This window comes from Nicotiana tabacum, chromosome 12 (genome assembly GCF_000715075.1).
Source record: "Nicotiana tabacum cultivar K326 chromosome 12, ASM71507v2, whole genome shotgun sequence".
Taxonomy (NCBI): domain Eukaryota; kingdom Viridiplantae; phylum Streptophyta; class Magnoliopsida; order Solanales; family Solanaceae; genus Nicotiana; species Nicotiana tabacum.
Window position 1 is genome coordinate 96191716 of NC_134091.1, and position 25758 is coordinate 96217473.

The 25758-nt window shown below is 37.5% G+C and overlaps 1 protein-coding gene and 1 long non-coding RNA gene across 4 annotated transcripts; one reads left to right on the forward strand and one right to left on the reverse strand.

Annotated features, from left to right (window-relative positions):
- Positions 1-10052: 10052 nt before the first annotated feature.
- Positions 10053-11381, reverse strand: LOC107793444 (zinc-finger homeodomain protein 9-like). Its single transcript, XM_016615796.2, has one exon. The coding sequence runs from the start codon at positions 11002-11004 to the stop codon at positions 10333-10335; it is 672 nt and encodes a 223-aa protein (XP_016471282.1). The 5' UTR covers positions 11005-11381; the 3' UTR covers positions 10053-10332.
- A 3456-nt stretch (positions 11382-14837) lies between these two features.
- LOC142167436 (uncharacterized) lies at positions 14838-17135 on the forward strand. Of its 3 annotated transcripts, XR_012697576.1 has the most exons (4): positions 14838-15050; positions 15888-16150; positions 16229-16377; positions 16443-17135. It is a non-coding gene; the product is annotated as an uncharacterized LOC142167436 (long non-coding RNA). The 3 variants fall into 3 exon arrangements; XR_012697574.1 differs by having other exon boundaries at positions 14840-16150; XR_012697575.1 differs by having other exon boundaries at positions 14840-16150; positions 16452-17135.
- The last annotated feature ends 8623 nt before the right edge of the window (positions 17136-25758 follow it).

Sequence of the window (25758 nt, forward strand, 5' to 3'; positions counted from 1 at the left end):
ATTAATTATTAAAATTAAAAAAAACTGACCAACTTTGGTCGGTAATTGAAAATATATATTTTTTTAAAAATAATTAAAATTAAACATTACCGACCAACTATGGTCGGTAATCTCAACAATGAAAGCAAAATACCGACCAAAGTTGGTCGGTAATGTTGAATTCTGGGAATTCAATGTTCATTAACCGACCAACTTTGGTCGGTATTTTGGAATAATTTATTTTTTTATTAAAAACCGACCAACTTTGGTCGGTTTTTCTGGGTTTAATTTTGGCATAAAATGCCTGTTTTGGCAGCTACACCACCTGCCAGCATACCAATACAACAACAACACAACAACAACAACAACAACAACAACAACAACAACAACAACAACAACACAACAACAACAACACAACAACAACAACAACAACAACAACAACCAAAACATTCAATAAATACTTTAAAACTAACAAATTAAAGTTCAATTGAACATAAAAATCCAAAACCAAGTTAAAACTAATTACAACTAGTTCAAAATTGGTTCTATTTGTCTAGTTCAAAGTATATAAAAGTCAAGGGGTGTTTTCTACAACATCATCATCACCGTCTGATGAACTTTCATTTACAAGACGATATAGAGAACGGTCTTGTGGAGGACGGGAAGTACGATCACGGGGAGGACGGGAGGAACGATCACGAGCAGGACGGGAGGAACGATCACGTGGAGGTCGACCCTCTGGTGATGACTCACGAGATCGGGGCAACGGAAAAGCTCCACTAGATAGGAGAGTTCTGATCTGAGCTTGCATGCCAAGGAATTGAGCATCTCTAAGCCTTTCTCTTTCCTTGGCCGCTTCTAGCTCTGATGTGAGCTTTGTCACTGTCTCCCGCATAGCGGAGAGGCTCTCCCTATTAAGTTGCTCGCCTTGCGAGGAAGTCCCTATTCCTCGCATTCCACACTTATAGCGATGGAAGTTTTTAGTAGGAAGCCCGTATACCTTCCCCCATTTTGGACCGCCAACAGACTCCAACCATATTCTTTCAGCATCCTCGTCCGAAGGTTGGGTTGGCTCACCCGATTCACCAGCTGGATGACTACAGATGAATTCCTCCACGTTACTTTGGTAGCGACCCTATATTATTTTAAATTAAATCAGTATTTCAAAATTTTTATAAAAGTAAATTATAATACTTAAAGAAAATTGAAAGCTTACATATGCAGTCGAGGCCCGGTCCTCGACCCACCTATCTTGATCCCCCTCTTTCTTCTTCTTCACAATATGTGTCTCCTTGAATAGCTCATCATGACTCATTGGACGCCCATACTTCTTTTCCTGAAAATAAATTAATTTAGTTAATAAACAGAATAGATATACTTAGAAAAGTAAAATAATTTAAGCAATTACGTACCAATCTTCTTTTTATTGTCCCTAGGCTGATCGCACCTCCAGTGTGCAAGGAGCCTCCCTTCTCGGATGCGCGAGCTTTCTTTCCTTTTTCGCTCCTCTCTAAGAACTCTGTGGTAAGCCATTGTCTTTGAAAATCATTCCACAAATTCTCAAGTAACCAGCCAGGCCTCTTGTTCTTCTTTCTAGCATCCGAGAAAGCATCCGCCAATCTCTTGCGAGCTTTATGATGAAAATTTATAACCACTTCCGCGCTATAGCGGTCTTCCCATACACACTTGCTCTGTATTTCAAAAGTTAAATATTAGATGAAAAAATCATAAATATAAATTATTAAACTGTTTAAAAGAACATTTATACCTTAAATTGATTGAAAATTTGCTCCTTCAGTGAGAATGGGCAATCAGTCCAAGTCGCATAAGGGCCATCATAAAGCTTTCTGATGGCATTGGTGATTATCCTCGTAGTCTTATTACCCGGCCTGAACCTGCAATTTAACAATAAAAACACATTAATATCTTAGTAAAAATGTTACAAATCAATAGACGCAAAAATAATGAATAACACTTACCCATCACCCTCAGGGACTATGATGATCCTGCCATATCGATCATAATGCACTACCTCGTCATCACCATCCAAAGCATGTGTATCAGAGGCATGTGAAGACAGTGTAGGCGGGTCAGAGCTAATGCCTCGCAGGCGAAGGCCTGCAATAGATGGAGTCGATGATGAAGATGGTTGCGATCCCTATGACTGCGACATAGCTGGATGCGACCCAAGTGGATGTGATACCGATGGCTATGACCCGAGTGGCTGTGACATGGGTGGGTGTGATCCATGTGGCTGTGATATGTAGGGATGTGATCCATGTGGATGTGATGCAGATGGCTGTGAGGCAGCTGGACTGTATGTCGGACGTATAGTCCTATGGCCCTGTGATGGAAGACTGGGTGTCTGAATGAAGGTGTACGGCTCGTGATGCTGTGGCAGCTCAGTATAGCCGTGTGGTGGAGGATAAGACATAGGCATCTCTGAAAAGGGTGGACAAGAGGGAGTATTATTTTCTACCCTCCTCTTTCCCTTCCTACCCTTTTCTCGACCCCGAGAACTAGTAGGGTCATTGTTACCTTGACCCTTGCCTGCCATCTGCATAATATAATACACATTTATATTGAAACATATAAGAAACTAGCTATAAAATGAGAGTGCTTTAAAAAACCAACTTTTTAATCCTCATTGACGTATTGTTCCTCGTCCGAGAATTCTTCGTCCTCACTTGTTTGAGCTTCATCAGTTGATTCTTTGTCCTCATTTTCTATAATTGTTACTTTATTTATATCAACTTCTTCCAATATGCGTTCAGGATGTTCCAAATCATTTTCTAACTGATCGTCCACTATTTGGTGAACATTGGAGATATCGTTTTGATATGCAACATCTAACACATTCTCGACTTCCGCCCTACCTACAGGCTTAGTTTTTATTATAATCCACCAATCGGACTTATTCCGCCGCAATGGATAAGAAGCATAATACACTTGCCTAACATTATGTACAATTATGAAAGGATCATAGCGATCATACTCCCTCGTATGATTAACCTCAATTATGTTGTATTGGTTGTGTACTCTTGTACCTCTTGTTGGATTTGGGTCAAACCACTTGCATCTAAAGAGTATCAATTTCTTATATGGCCAACCTGTATATTCTAGTTGTAATATTTCTTTGACCACACCATAATAATCAATATCTCCAACTTGGTTGCCATCACCACCTTGAACCCACACCCCGCTGTTGTTGCTATTTTTATTTTTAGAGCAATCCTTTGTATGAAACTTATAACCATTCACTACGTACTTAGACATTGTTGTGACCTGAAGCCCAGGTCCCCAAGATATATCTTTCAAAAATTGATTTACACCATTATTTGGATTATTTACCTACATAGAGTTAAAAAAATTCATAAGTTAGCACAACTTATGAATCAATTTTTATACATTCACTATATATATATATATATATATATATATATATATATATACACACACACACACTTACAAACTATTTGAACCACGTATCAAATCTCGTATATACAGCATTAGCCAAATTGACCCACGAAGTGACTGTGACATATCAAATATTTTTAGTAGTTGCATCAATATGTAGTCACAGTAAATTTTACATTTTGATAACTAATAAATCAATACTTACTTGAGAAATGGTACAACTTCGGGATAATTTAGCAATACATGAAGTGTAGCTGACTTGTACTCCATATCACTCAAACTTCTCTTTCTAACATCCTTAGAACATCGGCCCGGTTGATTGAATATGGACATTGGTGGATATAATAGATCATTCACACATTCGACCGTGTGCCTATTGGGCCTATTCCTAGAACATGGCACGTTACTCTCAAAATAATAAGAACAAAAATATGCAGTTTCCTTTGCAAGATAGGCTTCGCATATAGATCCTTCAATCTTATTCCTCTGCTTAACAAATTATTTGCATTTGCCAATTGTCCTACATAATCTCATGTTAGCCAAGAACATTCAAATAAAATAGAATATTACATCAAACTTATACTATTACCTCTCAGAGGGATACATCCATCTGCATTGAACAGGCCCTCCAAGTCGTGCCTCGTGTACAAGGTGTATTGGAAGATGTTCCATCACATCAAAGAAACCACATGGGAATATTTTTTCCATCTTACTAGAAATTACACGGATGTTCTGGTCCATCCGAAGTAGGTTTTCTTCCCTTAATGTGGTAGAACACAAGTATTTGAAAAACAAACTAATCTCTGTGATGGGTTTTCAGATTCTTTCAGGCAAACCACAAAATGCAATAGGCACTAAGGTCTCCATGAAAACATGGCTGTCATGACTTTTAAAATGGCTCAACTTCCCTACCTCCATATCTACTTTTTTTTCCAAGATTCGACGCATAACCCTCAGGCATCTTCAATTTCGTAACCCAATCACAAATTTATCGTCTTTCCTCCAAAGTGAATGTGTAACTTGCTTTGGGCTTGAACACCTTACCATTGTTTGCTGTCTGCAAGTATAATTCAGGCCGCCTGCAATATTCTTGTAAGTCCATTCTAGCCTTCGGGTTATCTTTTGTCTTACCTTTAACATCCATCACTGTGTTGAACAAATTATCAAAATAATTCTTCTCAATATGCATGACATCAAGGTTGTGTCGGAGAAGATTATCCTTCCAATAAGGCAACTCCCAAAATATACTCTGTTTCGTCCAATTATGATTAACATCATATCCGGGGAATCTATAAGGTGGAGCCTCAGTAACTTTACTGAAGTTCTGGACCCTCTCCCAAATTTCCTCACCTGAAAGTATCGGAGGTGGAGAATAATATTCCACTTTATTCTTTTTGAATGCATTTTTCATCCTTCTAAACTTATGATCATCAGGCAAGAATTGACGGTGACAATCAAACCATGATTGCTTTCGGCCATGTATCAAAGTGAACGCTTTACTATTTTCCATGCAGTAAGGACAAGCTAGCTTCCCAGAAGTCATCCACCTAGACAACATTCCATACGCAGGAAAATCATTAATAGTCCACATTAAATTAGCACGCAAATTAAAATTCTGCTTGGTTGATATGTCATATGTTTCAACACCATCATACCACAATTGTTTTAGCTCATCAATCAAAGGTTGCAAATATACATCAATCAAACTTTTCGAATTACGTGGACCGGGGATAATACAATTTAAGAATATATATGGACTAGTCATACACAACTCAGGTGGTAGATTATAAGGTGTAAAAAAGACAGGCCAACATGAATATGGTGTCGCAGATATAGAAAAAGGCATGAAGCCATCCGCACACAGACCTAACCGAATGTTCCTTGGTTCACTAGCAAAATCTGGATATGTCCTATCAAAGTGCTTCCAAGCTTCTTCATCTGAAGGATGACACATAACACCAGGTGGTCTTCTATTTTCAAAGTGCCATCTTATATGAGGAGCAGAACTCATCGACGCATATAACCTCTTTAACCTAGGTATAAGAGGTAAATAATGCATCGCCTTGACAGCGACCATATTCCCGCTGGAAAGCCTCTTGAAACGAGGCTTTTCGCAAAATTTACAACTGTCTAAAGTTGCATCATCTTTATAATATAACATGCAACCATCTTCACAACAATCAATTCTCATTGACGAAAGTCCTAACTTAGAAACCAATCTCTTCGCCTTATAGAAATCACCAGGTAAGTTGATATTAGGGTCAGCTAGTTCGCTCATAAGGTCAATGAAAGAGTCCATGGCTGCTTGAGAAATATTCCAATTAGATTTGATACTTAGTAATCTAACTGCAACAGACAGCTCAGAGTGCGGACTTCCTTCACGTAATGGACGACTAGCTTCCTCTAACTGTTCATAAAAACATTTTGCGTCATCATTAGGAGTTTGTTCAACATTTTCATTGGGCTCACCCCCAAAAGCATCCGCAACCATATCCTGAATTCTAGAATCAAGATTTGTATTCTCCACCGACCTACTACTTTCACCAACAACCATGTTATGAAATATCCCACGGCTACCATCGATCTCTCCATGATTAGTCCACACAAAGTAATTCTCTATAAACCCCTTCCTATAAAGATGAAGCTTAACTTCCTCCGATTTTTTAAACTTCATACAATCGCACCTCACACAAGGGCACCTAATTACTCCTTCACTTTGGTATGGTGGAAGTGACATTGCATGTCTAATAAAGTCATCAACCCCTTCTACAAAATCCTCCCGCAATCCCCGTCGATTAGGATAATTTCTATTGTACATCCAAGTACGATGTTCCATCTATAGAAATAAAACAAGAACAAATTAATTTATTCTATAATTATAAATTAATTATATCTTTTTTAGTTAATTCAAGATAATTATTTTTTCCTAATTACACCAATTTATATCCTAAAATTTCAATTCATATCCAAAAGGTCTAATTCATATCTTAAAAGTTCAATTCATATCCTAAAAGTTCAATTCACAAGAACAAATCCTAAAAACTAAAATTTCAATTCATATCCTATGAGTTTAAACATAAACTAACTAAACTAAATAAATTCAACCCATACCCTAAAAGTTTGATTCACAAGAACAAATTAATTTATTCTATAATTATTAATTAATTATATCTTTTTTAGTTAATTCAAGATAATTATTTTTTTCTAATTACACCAATTTATATCCTAAGAGTTCAATTCATATCCAAAAGGTCCAATTCATATATTAAAAGTTCAATTCATATCCTAAAAGTTCAATTCACAAGAACAAATCCTAAAAAATAAAATTTCAATTCATATCCTACGAGTTTAAACATAAACTAACTAAACTAAGGAAATTCAACCCATACCCTAAAAGTTCGATTCACAAGAATAAATTAATTTATTCTACAATTATAAATTAATTATATCTTTTTTAGTTAATTCAAGATAATTATTTTTTCCTAATTACACCAATTTATATCCTAAAATTTTAATTCATATCCAAAAGGTCCAATTCATATCTTAAAAGTTCAATTCATATCCTAAAAGTTCAATTCACAAGAACAAATCCTAAAAACTAAAATTTCAATTCATATCCTACGAGTTTAAACATAAACTAACTAAACTAAAGAAATTCAACCCATACCCTAAAAGTTCGATTCACAAGAATAAATTAATTTATTCTATAATTATAAATTAATTATATCTTTTTTAGTTAATTCAAGATAATTATTTTTTCCTAATTACACCAATTTATATCCTAAGAGTTCAATTCATATCCAAAAGGTCCAATTCATATCTTAAAAGTTCAATTCATATCCTAAAAGTTCAATTCACAAGAACAAATCCTAAAAAATAAAATTTCAATTCATATCCTACGAGTTTAAACATAAACTAACTAAACTAAAGAAATTCAACCCATACCCTAAAAGTTCGATTCACAAGAACAAATTAATTTATTCTACAATTATAAATTAATTATATCTTTTTTAGTTAATTCAAGATAATTATTTTTTCCTAATTACACCAATTTATATCCTAAAAGTTCAATTCATATCCAAAAGGTCCAATTCATATCTTAAAAGTTCAATTCATATCCTAAAAGTTCAATTCACAAGAACAAATCCTAAAAACTAAAATTTCAATTCATATCCTACGAGTTTAAACATAAACTAACTAAACTAAAGAAATTCAACCCATACCCTAAACTAAACTAATTCATAACTAATTGACTAATTAACAAAACTAATTAGTTAATAAAACTAATTAATAAAACTAATTAAAAAAGGACCTAAACCCTAATCCTCAATAAAATGCAATGTTCAAATAATTGAAACACTAATCAATTGAAACTAATTCATAACTAATTAACAAAACCTAGAAATAATAAATAAATGGGTTGTAATTCAAACCTAGAATTTTTAGGAGATGGAGAAGGAGAGGGGCGGCAGTGGCAGCGGCGACGGCGACGGCGAGGGCTGGGCGGTGGTGACGCGGGGTGGGGAATGGAATTTATATGAGGGAAATAGAGAAGGAGAGGGAAGAGAGGGGAAAAAATTTCAGAGAAATGGGGGTTTTCCCCTTTTTTCAATTCTCTGATTTGAGAATTACCGACCAAAGTTGGTCGGTAATTTTGGTCGGTACATTAAGTGTTGACCGTTTGACCAAAAACCGACCAACTTTGGTCGGTTTTTTTTTAAAAAAAAAATTAAATTCTTTTTTTTTTTGTATTTTTTTTCTTAAAATATTATAAACTATAAAAAATATATTATAAACTACAAGCATTTATTTTATTTAACTATGCAATTATTATAAATAATTATAAACTATAAGCATAATCTTTATAAATAATTATATTAACTATTTAATATTAATAAATTATAATAGCATCTATCTAAGTAAATTTTTTAAGTTATAATTAAGTATGTGAGTAATTTCTCACACACACACATACACTATATTGTAATTGATGCTAATAACTTCTTTTTTCATTCGTTCATCACTAATAATGCATGACATGGATTAATCGATATATAGGTCGAGACATTTTGATGAATCATCGATTAATATTCATCGATACATCTAAGTAAGTTATAAGTCGATGAATCAATTTACAAATAGATATATTTGATGATAAAGTATATATACTAATTAGTATCTTCCCAAGTCTATCACTAAAAGAACCCGACCCTTTGGTCCTAGCGCTTCGTGTTCTTATATATATATATACACACACACAAACACACTTCACTGTAATACTTTAACTATATATATAGCTTCTTATAGTATATGTTAGTGTGTATATATATAGCTTGTTAAAGTTTGACCATGTTTGACCTATTAATTTAACTCGTTTACTTAATACTAATAGCTTCTTTCGTTTATTTAATTTGTGATGTTTACTTAATACTAATATATATATATATATATATGTCAAAGATGTTTAGTATTAATTCTTTTATTTTTCATTCATTCATCACTAATAATGCATGGCATAGCTAGATTAATCGATATAAGTCGAGACGTTTTGTTTTTACTATTAGTCGATATAGGTCAAACGTTTTATTTTTAATATTCATCGATGCATCTAAGTAAGTTATAAGTCAATGAATCAATTTACAAATAGCATGTTATATATAGTATATGTTAGTGTATTCATTATTTGTATTACAAAAGTGTTAACGAATTACATTTATATTATTTAGATAGTAAATATAAAAGTAATTCGAAAGTTTGATCAATATTGACGTAATAACCGACCAACTTTGGTCGGTTATTTTGCAGAAAATAACAATTACCGACCAAAGTTGGTCGGTAAATGCTTCCCCTACATTAACCGACCAACGTTGGTCGGTAATTTTAAATATAAATTCTTAAATATTATAAAATATTTTAAATAATAAAATAATTATTAAAATTTAAAAAATTGGATCCAGATTACCGACCAACATTGGTCGGTAATCCAAAATTTTCTTGTCTGACCAGCTGGGTCAATTCGTTGATCAATTTATCGACCAACGTTGGTCGGTATTTAGTTTAAGAAAAATATAAATTTTTTTTTCCCAGTTTCCGTCCAACTCGGACGGTTTTTGGTCGCTTTTTTTGACCGACCAACGTTGGTCGGAAATAGTTGGTCGGTTTTTAGCAGATTTTTAGTAGTGTATTTCGTTATTTTTTGGATCAAATTAATTCATTTGTCTAGAAATTACGAACAAATTCAATTGTACTGTTTTACGGGTAAACAAAAAGATTATAACTTATCGTAGGAAAGTCCAAATGACGAACGATATAAAGTGTCAGAAATTAGACTCGAAGAGCTTTGATTTGAACCTTATCCAAAATGTAACTCATTATATATTACGAGTTATGCTCGTTTGAAGTTATGCCTTGTGTTGTGTTAGTCCGTTTACATCTTTAGGCCATTGCATAGTTTCTAAATTACCTAGCCCTAACACTCTCATTAAACTCTAAATTACTTTCAATGCACCTTATATACCTATTATCACATCCAAGTAATATTGTTCATATAATTAACCTGGTCCTTCACACATAAATTAATATAGTTAGCATGCGTCAAACTTCTTAATGGCCTTTAAACATTTAAAAGGTGTTAGTCAACAATGACAAACTTGAACTTAATACAAAATTTTGATATTTATTACTTGGCTTCATGGGCACGGACATTTAAAAGTTGCAAGCGTTGAAAACACAAAAACGAATTAAGAAACTAACTTTTTCTTACAAAATAAATCAAGCTGAAGAAGAAGACCCATTAGTGGAAATATGAAGGAAACTAATCTTCTCATTGAAATGACGACTGCCATTCTTATTGCCTTCATGATTGCTGCTGGCGCCATTACTTGATGTTGAAGCCATTATTTTCAATGCTATCTGGTCCAGTACTATCGTCAAGGTTTACTGTTTGTTGTTGTAGGGTACGGTCTGGTACTGTTGTTGGCATTTTGGAAATCCTTTTTTTCCCAAAGTGCTCTTGTTATTGTGCATCCAAACTCTGAAAACTCCTTTACCAACCCCTATTTCATTGCAAAACTCCTCGACCATAGCTTCATCACACTTCTGCAATTTCCAACCCAACTTTTCAGAGAAAGAATACATCCTATTTTTCTGTTCCTGGCTGAATTTTGTCCTAAACCGTCTTCTTCTTCTTGGCTTCTCTGGCTTTAGTGCTGTGGGCGTGGCAGGCGTCGCCACTTGCGCATGATGGTGACGGAAGTCCATAAAATCATCATCACGTTCTCGGCGGTGGAAGTTGCGGTGGCAGCCACAGACATCGCATTTTAGCGAAGTGGGATCAGCGGCAATGGCATCTGGCGTTGGGATGAATTCACCACAACCGTCCACGGTGTATCCACCTATGCTGGCTGCGTGGTTCTTCAAGCATTCCTTGTAAGTCACCGCCGCAGACGGTGGTTGGTGATTGTGCACTTGGTGGTGCTTCTTGGATGTCACGTTGGTGAAGGACAAAGGCTTAAGGGGTACTTGAGGATAGGGTGGGAAATCCTTTTCAGAATCAGGAGTTTTTGTGGGGATATGGTTACGGGTAGGGATGCTGTAGGTTGAGTCCATATTGATGCCTTATGGTTGAAAATAAAGATATCTAGGGGCAGAACTAAGTTTAAGTTGAGATAATTTCTTGATTTCTTGAAGCATATGATAATGTATAAAGCAAAGCGGTGTAGAGTTAGTGTTTTGGTTATTTTTGCTGATCTAGCTCTAGAGTCAAATTGAGCTAGTTGTACATGCTGCTTACTTGGTTGAATAAAAAAATTCTTTTCGACCCAAAAAAAAAAGGCAAAGCGGTCAATATTGCATTATATGTCTATGCTGCTTATATTGGAATCTATGAAGGTAATGCAAATAGATTTGCTTGACCGGGGCTTGGGTACTTCCTCTATTTTGGTTGGTTTTTTGTAAGGTATGGTCACTGAATAATAGGACTTCGACAGAAAGACCTAGGCAAAAAGATCAACTGCTATGTTTATAAGAAATTCAGGAGGCCAAGTTTGGGATAGGAGGGGTTAAAAATTTTGAATGGGATTTAAAGTTATATTTACTAAAAAGTGAAAATCTAAACTTTTTGAGTTAATATTCTAAAATCACCCTAAATTATTACATTTTTATCGGTTTCCTATTTAAACTATTTGGTGTTCTCAATATCCCTTTGAACTATATCTCCCTAGTCATTAAAAAAACTCAAATATGCCAAGTTTATGATACGTGGCTAAATAATTAAGCCTAATCTAATTGTTAGCTCAATTAAAGATTTGAACTAATTAATAATAATTAAAAAAAAGGTAAAAACCTTTGTTCTTCCATATCTCAAATCAAACAATTGATAAGAAATAATCTAAGCATAACTATTATTAAAATTATTAATACATCTTATTTAGTATTATTCTTAAACACCCTATCAAACTAGGACTTAATTAACTGTGGGGAACATCAATTAATAGAGGTAGAAATGAGTTGTTCATCAAGACTGCTAATTAATTCAAAGCAGGACATGGTCAAAGTTCAAACTTATCAGCATTGATGACTATTATATGAATTGGTTAGACGCACGTGTCTTAAGCTGAGGAAGAGGTATTAGTTGACCCCCACTACCAAAGCAGTAAAAGTTGTCACTCTTGCTTGAGTATTGGTCTATTAAGACAAGGGGAAGGGAATTAATTGGTGCCCGAGAAGATACTCATGTGTAGGCGTAAACTCACAGGAGGAATTTAACAACAGGGCCAAAAGCTATCAAAGTTGTTTACTCTAAAAAAAAAATAAAAAAAATAAAAATAAATAACAATTGAATTTATAAGTGATTTTAAGAATATGTGGACTAATTCAATACAAGTGATTAATAACGTCATATGAACAGACTAAAGATAGAATGAATAGCCAAACTAGTAGTAGTATCGAATCTGGGCTCGGTTGTGAGCCCAACAATTAGCCTGCCTTCGGTTCGGAACCAAACACTTATGAAGAACTATGAACAAAATTAAGAACTTTGAATAACCTTTAGAAGCAGAGAAAACAAATGTATATTATCTTGATATGTGTGTTACAATGTGTCTATTGAATAATCAACTTTTCCTTTATATAGTAAGGAAGTTTTACCCTAAGTACAATTCTAAAAAAGGTAAAAATCTTCATTTTCGCTAATCACTGATCTGTTATCGATACAAGCCTAGATTTACGTCGTGATATCCGGTTGAACGCGGATATCACGGCCCTTTGTTAATCGTGCGCGGTCGTTTGGTAATGCTTTCCAAGGTCTTGGAACTCGAACCGGATCCGGGGGGCGTGGTCTCGATGGCTCCGAGGGTAGGTGTTTTGTTCGGGCCTTGATACGAGAGGCTCCTGGCTTCGATTCTGATTCCTTGTAGTTACGTCCTTGCTTCATTTGCCTCACCGAAAAATCGGGGTGCTCTTTAGCCTCGGTTTTACCCGTATACAGATAGTCCCCTCGTTTATCAGAGAATAGGTTTGCCGAAACAATGAGAAACGATAGATGTTCTTCGGTTCCTTCCTCCGTACGTTACGACGAAGAGGTCGAAACATCCCATCAGTCGCGTCGTTCTGACTTCAAACACGTGTCAATCATCAGATGGTTGCCTCCAAATGCGAAGCGTCGCCTACTTCCCCTATAAAAGCTTCTATCGCTTGTTCTTTCTCCACTTTCCGATTAACCTTCTACCTTCGAATTCTCTAGCTATCACCAACTTCCTTCAAACCTTCGTATCTTTATCTTTGATCTTCAAATCCTCATAGTTGTTCTTAGGTTTTTACCCATATTTTCTTCGAATTTTCTTACTCTGTTCTTCAGCCTTCCAACTTGTTCCTTTAAACCTCTATACTTTTTCTTTAAATCTTCAAACCTTCTCAGATAGTAATGGCAAAAACTTTCAAGTCAGTCCCTCAGCAGGCTGCCTCTTCATCATCCCAACCGGCCGTCGGTACTGAGTATTGATTTGATTTTGGTTTGAGCTTTTGTTAGCATTATTTGAGTTACTTTACATTTATGTACTATAAAACTTATTGGAGCATTCAAAAGTTCTAACTCCTATCTTGAAATAACACCTTAAAAGACAAAATTATGGAAAAGTTTAAGAAATATTTATAAATTACATTACAATTAGTATTTATATGTATTAAATATATCAAAATTTTGTATACATATAATGTTGGGTTGGTTTAGTTTCGGTTTGACTTTTTTTAGTTAAAACCAAACCAAACCAAACCAATTATGGTCGGGTATTTTTTCCCAATACCAAACCAAATCAAACCGAATCATAGTCGGACTTTTTTCTCGACTTGACTCGAATTATCAGTTTGATGCGGTTTGTTGATTTTCTTTGTACACTCCTAGTAGCGATATACTCCTCTGTTTCAATTTATGTGAACCTATTTCCTTTTTAGTGGGAGCCAAAAAGAATGACCTCTTTTCCTATTTGGAAATAATTTACCTTTATGCAATAATTTATAGCCACACAAAATATATGTGCCTCATTTTATACCACAAGTTCAAAAGTCTTCTCTCTTTTCTTAAACTCCATGCCCAGTCAAATGAGTTCACATAAATTGAAACGGATGTAGTATATAATATGGGTCAAACAATAATCTCTAGATAATTAATCGAAGATGGCACTCTACATTCAAAGACGAACATAAATAGTGGTCGCAATAAAGGGCACTTGTGCAAATGCCGCACATATTGTTATCTCTCCATTATTAAGCAAATGTTTCAGGTTTGACTTTGGAAATATTTTTCCTTACCAAACATCTCTATCTTCAAATACCAAATTGTTAGGTAGAATAACACAAATAGGATATTTTTGTGCTACTATTTAATTTTTTAAAAATCGGTAACAAAAAAAATTATAAAAAAGTTATATCCCAGTATTTTAAATCATGCCGGACAAAATTTTCCTTAAGAGCCAGAATTTTAAAGGACGAAGCAATTATGGTGCTCGTCAGGATTTTGCCACAGAATTCTGATAGATTATCAGAATGTTTTGAGCATTGTGGATGGAATTCTGGTGACACTCATAATTTTGTGGCTGAATCCTGACGATAACCCATAATTGTGACGTGTTTTAAAATTCAGCCCAGCGTATTTCAAAATTCTAGAAATCAAGACAAATCTGTTTAGCGTGCTTTAAAAATCTGATTCGAGATTATTTTTCCAAAATATATTTTAATGTGATCAAAATATAAACAATGGGTTTAAAAATATCCATCCAAAGTTAATTTCATAGATGATTAAATAAACAATGCTGATCCAGAAACTTTTAGCGCGAATTAGGACTGTAACTTGCAATTAATCGTTAGCCCAATATCAGCAAAATCCATTAATTCCAGCCCAAAGCCTCACAAGCTAAAACTGAAAACACCAGCCCACATTCAGCTGGAAATGTAAAACTGAAGCCCATGTTATGCCAAGTCAGACCTTTAACCTAGTACCCCTCGATAAATACTCGTTTTCCCTTGCCCCTTTAGAGAAGTAGGGTTTTCTCAATAGCCTGTTCTGCGCCTCCGCGGACTTCAAAGAGACAAAACAATTGTTGGTTGTTGAAGGATAGTTGTACCCACATGTTATCTTAATTGTTAGTGTGCCATATTAGGTAAGATATTTCGGTCCAAAATATATATTCTGAGTATGATATAGAATTATAGAGTATATGTTTTGGTTTTCTTTTACCTGAACCTGGCATACCAACAATTGAGATAACAATTAGGTTTGACGAACTTTTAACTAATTACTGTACATCAAACCCATTGTATCTTCCTGCGCACTTGGATTGCTAGTTCATTCTTACACAAAAGTATTGTTGTACGTTGATGTTTTCTGAGTGTTGGCATGCATAAATTGGGTTAAGTCATATCTGATGAAAATGTATTTTCTGAGATGAGATACAATGATGGAATATATTATAGGTGTTTTAACTAGTCCGGACATGTCAACTATTGAGATGACATCTAGGTTTAGTGATACATTAATTAGTTGAAGTATGAGCACTGTGGCAGTATGGGCGCTACATGGCCTAACATGCATGCGCTATACATGAAATAATTGTACCCGGGACTGGTTTTGTTTTTTATTTAAAAGTTTCAGAATTTGGTAAAAATCAATTCAGGATCCTTCTTCTGAAATATCTGTTCGTTAAGTTATTTTACATTTTGTCATAATGTTCGAATAGCGAAAAATTAGGGTTTCATTATATTAGGGGGTGAGGTTGTGGTGAAGAATAACTCAGTACGCTATAGTTCTCCATAATGTCATGTTAAATTGACACTTATAATGGAGTACGATAAATTGGTATCGTTGTTATGTAAAAAAATGAGTGTGAGCAAACGTTCGGTTAATATTAAAGTAACCGGAAAATATCCCTATTTTGTTACTCCGCAAGGGGTTGCTTGTTGTGCTGAGTTTAACATCGAGAACGATGAAACTCTGGCAGATTTTTTGAGGACTCCAGATGAACACCATGAACTTCTTATGATAAAAATATTGAAAATGTACATCAAGGCTGAAGACGTTCGCAATAATGAGGTTTCGCAAAATAGGGATATCCCTCAATCATTGGGTGATTTTTTTTGGAGCAATTTTATCCGAACAAGTTCCGGGTGAAAGAGTTTGACTAAATCTAAACTTATCTCCACGGGCGAATGAGGAGGGATGACATAATTTATCCCCAAGTTTACATAATCCACAAGCTGAGTGGTAAACTTCAATTTTCCTTTGTGTTACAGAGTTTATTTTTTTGTATTGAATTTGTATTAAAACTCATATATTCCACAGGGGGTACCAGCCAGATATGAATTTTATAAGATATGAACCAACAGACAGTTGGAATATGCCTAGTTTTGGTGTGTTGGATCATGGTGGTCCATTCGGGAGTCATCAGCAACAAGATAATGTGCATCGTGGGATATCAACACATTTTATTTGTAAGTTAAGTGATAAAGTTTTTATGTAAAGTTTGGATGAATTTGAGAAACTCATTATTTTATAGGTTATGCAGTGAAAACGAGCAACTTGAAGGTCCTGTCCGTACTCAATTGCCCGAAGACGACATATTTAATCGGGATTTGGCAGATGCGCAGAGTCAGGAAGATGATAGTGATTATGACAAAAATGTTGATGAGTCTGGAGATGGCACACCCTTCACTGATGAGGACGAGAATGATGAACCCGATTTGATGAGGGAGCATGCTTCACCTCCCGTTAGACCAAGAGTGTACAAGTCCCATGTGCCGTTTCATTCAAGGGTGATTCCCTGCCTTGATCAGTTTCTAAGTATGTCGGATGTGGGTGCCCTCACAATGGATCTTGACGAAATTCGGACGGCAATGTGGGATGAATCTAGAGCAACGATGCTGTCAAAGGGTATGCTTTTTGCTGATAAAGCATGCCTAAGCAGGGCGGTGCAAATGTACAACATAAAAGAGTGTCGTGAGATCGTGGTTCATGAGTCATCTTCGGAAGTATACAAGGTTATTTGTCGTAGATGGTTTCAAGGTTGTAATTAGATGTTGTGTGCGAAAAAGTTGAAAACAAATATGTGGATTGTGGGGAAATACATTGGCACCCACAATTGTGAAATGGAAACATTCAGTGGGAATCATTTGAACTTGAATGTTGACTTGATTTCTCTTGTCTTGATTCCATACATTGAAGTGTCTATAAGGTACAAGATCAAAGAGTGTATAACATTTGTCCACGAGGTATATGGATTTACCATTACAAAAAAAAGGCATTTCTCGAGCGTAAACGTGGGTTTGAAATTGTTTATGGTAACTGAGATAAGTCATTTTGCCGATTTACCCAGGTACATGGCTGTATTGCAACACTTTAACCCCGGGACTGTTGTTGAATGGAAGCTTGAGCGGAGTCCAGGAATACTAGAATACATATTCAGATATGTGTTCTGGGCATTTAAACCAGCCATTGATGGTTTTGTCCATTGTCGACCGGTAATATCCATAGACGACACTCATGTCTATAGAGAGTATGATATTAAGTTGTTGATCGCCGTTGCAGTAGATGCTAATGAAAGTATATTTCCCTTAGCATTTGCTATTTGTGCCAATGAAAGCCAAGAGATGTGGACATTGCTTTTGAACCACTTGAAGGACCACGTTGTCAAACATCGTTCAAGTATTTGTCTAACATTTGATCGGCATAGCGGTATTTTAAATTCTGTACAAAATTTGCGTGAATGGCAGGAACCGTATGCCTACCACCATTACTGTGTTAGGCACTTGAAGGCCAACTTCCAGAGGGCTTATCTGAATATGTCACGACCCAAAATCCATGATAGGTCGTGATGGCGCCTAACGCCGTGGTCAGGCAAGCCAACAGTGATTGATCAAATTAATTACTCATTTTATAACATTGAAATCATAATTTTTATTAATTGAATAGTGTGAAATAGAATTTACAGGGTAAATGATAATATTTGCATGAACTACAATAATGAACAACCCGTAGGAACCCCCAAAATCTGGTGTCACAAGTGCATAAGCATCAACTAGGAAATATAATAAAATACAACATCTATCTGGAATACAATTTAGATAGAAGAATATAAATAACTCTGATGGAGACTCTGCAGGCTGCGGATCGTAATATGAAATACAGCTCACAGTAAAGTCCCCGCAATAGCCGCGGCTCTACGCCTAAAAGACCACTAAACATATATGTACCTGCACAAAAAGTGCAGCAAGTGTAGCATGAGTACATTAATCAACGCGTACCCAGTAAGTATCTAGCCTAACCCTAAAGAAGTAGTGACAAGGGGTCGACATCAACACTTACTAGTGGTCCAATAAGACAGATGCAGTAGAAGTAAACAGGTGTGGGTCAGAGTAAATAAGCGAAATAACAAGTATAATACGTGGTACAATCCTCCTCTCAGCAATAACTCAAACTCTCAGCTAGTAGTTACCTCCTAAATCGGAGTATATATATAATGGACCTTACCAGATAGGTCGTCACAATTCAATTAGGAAAAAAAAGCTCATAGATATGCTAGCTTCTTGCCAATTATTACGCACGATTTCATAAGAGTATTTTATAGAAATGCCAAGGCGTACGGCCCTATCCATCATAACATTGCCGAACCATAGATACATCTATTTTTATTGTCGAGGTGAACGGCCCGCTCCTATGAAAGTGTGGTACATAATCCTGCCGAGGCGTACGACCCGATCCATCATAATGTGCGCACTGCCGAGGGTCAAACGACACGAACCATAGATATATCTATCCTGCCGAGGTGAACGGCTCGATCCCATTAGAATAAGAAGCTTTGACGGGTCCTCGACCGCACTCACGAACAGACGTGTGAGTTACAAATTTTTGGGAAACCTTTCGATGAGAACGCATAGCGTGGGAGAAATTCGTAAGAGGAGTATAATTATTTTGCGGCAAATCGTGAAGCTTGTCGAATCTCTACAATAGCAAGTCTATCACTCTATACAAGTCTAGTCTCAAGTCGCAACGTAAAATAAAGGAATTTAATAGGCAGGAGACAACTCAAATAGTACAACTATATCATGGTGTGAGTCTAAGTCTACCCGGACAATAACATGGATTTAGCAACGTACGGACTCTCGTCACCTTGTGCGTACGTAGCCCCCGTAACAGGTAGCATATATCAAATACATCACCTAGGGATAGTTTCCCCTCACAGAGTTAGACAGAAGATTTACCTCGCTCCGAAGCTCCATAACCGACTCCAAATCCTCTCTAATACCTCAAACCAATGCCCGTCGATCCAAAATTAATCAAACAATGTGCAAACTAATCAAAATATACTCTTATACCCATAATTAATCAATTTAAACAATTCCCAACTCCGGCTCGAAAAGTCGATAAAGTCAACCCTTGGGCCCACGTGCCTGGACTATGAAAATTTTCGAAACTAAACATTACCCATAACACCACGAACTAAAATATATAACCTATTCCAAATTCCATGTCGAATTTCCTGGTCAAAATTCAAAAATACCAAATTCTAGGTTTTTCTACCAAAATCCCAAATTTCTACAAATTTCCATGTTTAGATCCATATACAAACCGTATATTTAACGTGTAATAGGTGAGAGTCACTTACCTTGTGTTTCTTGATGAAAATCTCCCCTTGAAACTCTCCAAAAATCGCCACAACCAAGTGAAAAATGAAAGAAAATGGGCCATATCCCAATTTTTTAAAAAGCTCACTGCCCAACGACATTTCGCATATGCGGAACATAAGCCGCTTCTGCGGCTCAGAGTCCGATTTTGCGGCTCCCTTCAGGCCCCTCAACCTCCGCATATGTGGCCCCTCCAGCGCTTCTGCGATGCTTCATCCGCAGGTGCAGTTCCGCTTCTGCAAAATTCGACTGCATCTGCGGTCCCAGCCTCCCCCAGCAAGGTTCGCACCTGCGCTCCAGTGGTCGTATCTGCGATCACGCAGGTGCGGGAATTTCTTCGCACCTGCGACCTCAGCTAGTTCAACTCCCAGCTGCTTCTGCAGCGCGACCCTCGCTTCTGCGACCCAGCTTCCGCAGAAGCGATCGCACCGGCAACTAGAAAATTCCAACATTCCCTTAGTCCAAAAATTGATCCATTAACCATACGGTATCCACCCGAGGCCCTAGGGACCTTTACCAATTATACAACGCGTCCCAAAATACATTACGAACTTAGTCGAGGCCTCAAATCACGACAAACAACATCAAAACTACGGATCGACGATCAAAACCTTTCTTAAAACTTCCAAACCTTTAAACTTCGATGAACGCGTCCGATTCATATCAAAACATTCCGGAATGATGCCAAACTTTGTGCACAAATCACAAATCACGATACGAACCTATTCCAAGGCTCGGAGTCCCAAACGGATATCGATAACACAAATCCCACTCCAAACCAAACTTAGGAAATTCTTAAACTTTTAAAAAGTTAACTTTCCATAATAAACGCCGAAATGCTCCCGGGTGATCTGATACTCAACCTGAACATATGCCCAAGTCTGAAATCATCATACGAACCTATTGGAACCTTCAAATCCGATTCCGAGGTCATTTACTCAAAAGTCAAGTCTTAGCCAATTCTTCCAACTTAAAGCTTCCAAAATTAGAATTTACTTTCAAAAATCGATCCCGAACTTCTCGAAATTCAATTCTGACCACACGTAAAAGTCATAATACCTGAAGTGAAGCTACTCAAGGCCTCAAATCGCCGAACGACGCGCTAGAGCTCAAAACGACCGGTCGGGTCGTTACATTCTTCCCCACTTAAACATACGTTCACCCTCGAACGTACTAAGGACTGCTCTTGAGTTGTCCAAAATCACTGTTTAGCACCTCGTGCACCTACCCGTGCCACCACAATCCAGTTGGACACATTAGCTCGAGTCAGACTAAAGATCCTCCCGTTCATTTAGTCAATGAGCCTTAGAACCAAATTCCAACCTCCGAATTTCTCCACAAGACCTGATTCTAACATACGAACACTGTACCAATCACCACATACTGTACCAAAACATGATCATGCACCTATGCCGAAATCACACCATGCACCACATAAGTCGGTTGCCCATAATAATATCCCCCGACCACAATAGCTCGCAATACATCTCATGACGCATATAAATCATGTTCCAACTCTCGCAATACTGCCACGATGAAAGAGACATGTAGAAACTCATAACCACCTGCCGAATCAATAATTCATGAAGTCTCCCTCCTAACAAGAACCATTACTTCATTCTGAACTGAATAACGATACTTCATTCTGAACTGAATAACGATATGTTCTCTTTAATGTACCTTATATAAATCTGATTGCACTAATTTCAGGTCCAATAATCTCGTCTCACCCAGCACAAGCTGCTCAGGCAATAAGCCATCTCAGACACTGCCAAAAATCTTATATGACGCATACAACGCGCCAACAAGCTACAACTCGAATGTGATACATAAGGAAGAACGAACTCTAGAGAAGGACTACCCAGCCCGCATAACGAATTAAACGGCCGAATAATGCTGTGAACCTACCTCAAGGATGAAAATAAGGGACACAAAATAAGTGTAAGGAACTATGCTCAACATCTCGTTGTTGTGGCGTGCAACCCAATCTGACATGACACTGTTGCGGCGTTCAACCCGATCCACATAACATGCCCGTGGCGGCGTGCCACCCGATCCAGACAATATACCCGTGGCGGCGTGCCACCCGATCCGCACCTAACATAAAGAAGAAAAACACACATATTAAGCCATAGCGCTTACTCTTACGAAATGCCCGAATATCGACCACAAGCACGCCAAGTGCATAATGCGAATCCTGGGGAGACGGATAGCGCCATACACTATGAAACCCAAGCACAACTAAGGTGCAATGATGACTTGCATCTCGAGAGCCACTTGCTCACATAACACTAGAAGCTACACGGGACCTCAACACGTGTGCGAATAATCAAGACGCCTCACAACCCATATGGCACAATAGAGATTTACATGGAATAGCTGATGATGTAATAACATCCGATGCCCGACGACTCCTCCGTAAGCAATGCTATGATGAACGAACACATCCGACCTAACGTAGAGCACACACTCACACTAGACCCACCAACGGACCTCACACTGATTCTGGTCATACCATATTGGTCCAATAACCTTCCAAAGATACACAATGGCCCTATTCACGACACCTAAGAACAATCGTCAAATCCGAAACAACTCACGCGGTCCACAACCCAAGGTACAGGACGCCTCTCAGGCATAAACTCTCGCATTTGCGATATTACCATAACCTCTGTACTTGGTCTTAATCTTTAACAATCAAGTGACTAATATGCCACACTTATACAAATCTCCCCATGGGGTACTCTCCCACAACCTTCCTCTCAGGTAGCAAAGTCTGCACATCCATACCATCAACCGTACTAATTTCGTAAGGCAAATCACAATCCGCAAATCAATACATAAGGCCTCTTCCACAGAACACCATTCTCAAGCGACACTAAGATAACGCCAGCTTACTCTAAACATCTGAATTCTTCCCTGCTCATCCGAACTCGTGACATTCTTATCAACACTGAACCATAACCTTGATCCTCAACTTCCAATTCCCATGCCGCTCACTGCACTTATCATGCCACTATGCGAGAATACACGAATTCATCATAACTCCTGAACTACCAGTAGAATAAACACTTCTTTGGATAGAAACCTTTCACTTTGCTCATTTTAGAAGAGCCAATGCAACACACAACTGAACTCCCAAACTGCAGAAAATACAAACCTCAAGTCGTGATCTAAACCGCTATGACTCTTTCGGAATCCATTTACACAACAAGGCCATTCGAATCCAATACTTCCCAAATCAATCAAGTTATGATGGCTTCCAAGCCCGTATGTACAACTACCAACCACTTGTATGACTTCACACGCCGAAGGAACTAATCATTGCCACAATCATCCTGATTCAACCATTACAAACCAACCCAACTTCTTTCAATTTACTCTGTACTTGCCGAAAAAATAATAATAACTCCAACGCTCTACTAGTGCACTAACACCCTCTCAAAGAAGCAACCAGCCGAATTCTTTTCCTTGTACATCACATCCATAAAGCCTAAACTCTGAGTCTTCCCAGACCTGCACGTGAATCGATAAAGAGGAGTATAGCACATATTCATCAAGTTCCTTGCTTGAATTACCCCTGATGTTTTCTTTTCTTAGTCATAAATAATCCACCAATGCATCGATAACTAGAAACCACACAAGCAGACAACCACGAGATCCAATCATAGACGGTAGGCCCTCCCACTTAGCTTTAAGCTACCATCACATAATGTAGATCCCACAACGACTCCTCCTTCTCAATTACCATGATCTCGCACCGTTAACCCACCAAATTCTTGAAGTCTTTTGTTAAGCTTTTCATGAAACATTCCGAATTATCGTCCACGATCGCCTACTCGACCGTTTACCTGTTCACAGGAGATAACCCATATGTGGTATCCCTTACCGACATCTTTCAATGACGCTGCACTGGGTACAACTACCATGTAATCAATAAATTCTCCTGAGCCTATGCTCACCCCCCGGCTATATAAGTTTGTTCCTTCCCCATTGACATCATCTGAAAGTTCAAAAATACCTTCCAAACTCAAAGCCATGTTGCATTCGAAACGATAATCAAATCTTCACACCTCTATTTATTTCAAGCAAACTCCTTTCTCCCATATTCAATCTTTCTCCGTACAGTAACCACCATTCCAATTATAATCCGTAGACCTAGTCACTTTCCACTACGATTCCCAAATCGCTCTAAACTTTCTCAAAGCACGTGGCTATCCTACCACAGAATCTATACGCTACTCTGCCACTCCCACTTCAGTCAAACCATCTTCTTTAAGCAACTTCTCGACCTCCGCTTTCTTCTAGTAATTCAACCACCGCGAGGCACTTCCCTCCATGTCCTTCCTCATACTTTGCAGTCCAAATGTTGCATCAAATCAAAATCCATCTCTGTAGCACCTGAACCAATAAATTGTTACCGACTCTAAGCCTCTTCAAAGATCATCTTTCTCGAGCCATCAACATTAGAAATACCACTTCGATTATGAACTGTTGCACACCGCTATCTCTGACAACCGCCCCTCAGGCACCATTTCACAACACCCTGCCCCGAAGGCAAAACCAAAGGAGACCATAACACCGGCGAACCGTAATGCGTTCAAACAAGGATGACGACACCGCATCACAATGAAAATTCCAACACGCTCAAAAATACCAAGTCTCGTTACTCCATCGACCAAAACCTGAACATCCATAGTCCGATTGCCTTTCCTTTGCTGGAATTAAATGCTGAACCTCTAAATCATACACTGAGAAATCTTCCTTTCGAGTCATTCACTGCCTCGACACATAACCAAGTATCTTACCATTACATCAACATTGTGCGATAACAACACATAAACATCGTAGCAATCCGTGCACAGTCTCGAAACCATAGAAAATACAGATACTGAGCTAGAACAAAAGAACACCCTTCCGTAAGGCGACGATAATAGCTTGCTCAAACATGCAGGAATAAACATCATGCACCACATCTGTAGTACCACTACAACTCCTCGACGCCCAATTAATAACAAGTGCTTCGCGTCGCATAAGATTGAGTAGGAAGGAAATAAAGGCATAAGCCTCAATGGAATCAAACCGCACGATGAGGAAATCAAGAAGGGAAGTGCTCCTAACAGCCCCGTAGCCTCTCGAAAATAAGTACAGACGTCTCCGTACTGATCCTCAAGACTCTACTAGATTTGCTCATGACTCGTGAGACCTAAGTGAACCTAACGCTCTAATACCAAGCTGTCACGACCCAAAATCCATGATAGGTCATGATGGCGCCTAACACCACCGTCAGGCAAGCCAACATTGATTGATCAAATTAATTACTCATTTTATTACATTGAAATCATAATTTTTATTAATTGAAAAGTGTGAAATAGAATTTACAGGGTAAATGATAATATTTACGCGAACTACAATAATGAACAACCCCTAGGAACCCCCAAAACCCGGTGTCACAAGTGCATGAGCATTAACTAGAAAATATAATAAAATACAGCATCTGTCTGGAATACAATTTAGATAGGAGAATATAAATAACTTTGATGGAGACTCTGCAGGCTGCGGATCGTAATATAAAATGCAGCTCACGGTAAAGTCCCTGCAATAGTTGTGCCTGTGCGCCCAAAAGACCACTAGATATATATGTACCTACACAAAAAGTGCAGAAAATGTAGCATGAGTACGTAAATCAATGCATACCCAGTTAATATCTAGCCTAACCCTAGAGAAGTAATGACGAGGGGTCGACATCAACACTTACTAGTGGTCCAATAAGACAGATGCAGTAGAAGTAAACAAGTGTGAGTCAGAGTAAATAAGCGAAATAACAAGTTTGTGGTACAAACCTTCTCTCAGCAATAACTCAAACTATCAGCTAGTAGTTACTCCCCAATCGAAGTAAATATATAATGGACCTTACCAGATAGGTCATCACAGTTCAATTAAGAAAAAAAGCTCACAGATATGCCGGCTTATATAAATACCGAGGCATACAACCCGATCCATCATAACATTCCCGAACCATAGATACATCTATTTTTATTGCCCAGGCGAATGGCCCGCTTCTATAAGAGTGTGGTACATAATCCTGCCGAGGCGTACGACCAGATCCATCATAATATGCACACTGCCGAGGGTCGAATGACATGAACCATAGATGTATCTATCCTGTCGAGGCGAACGGTCCGATCCCAT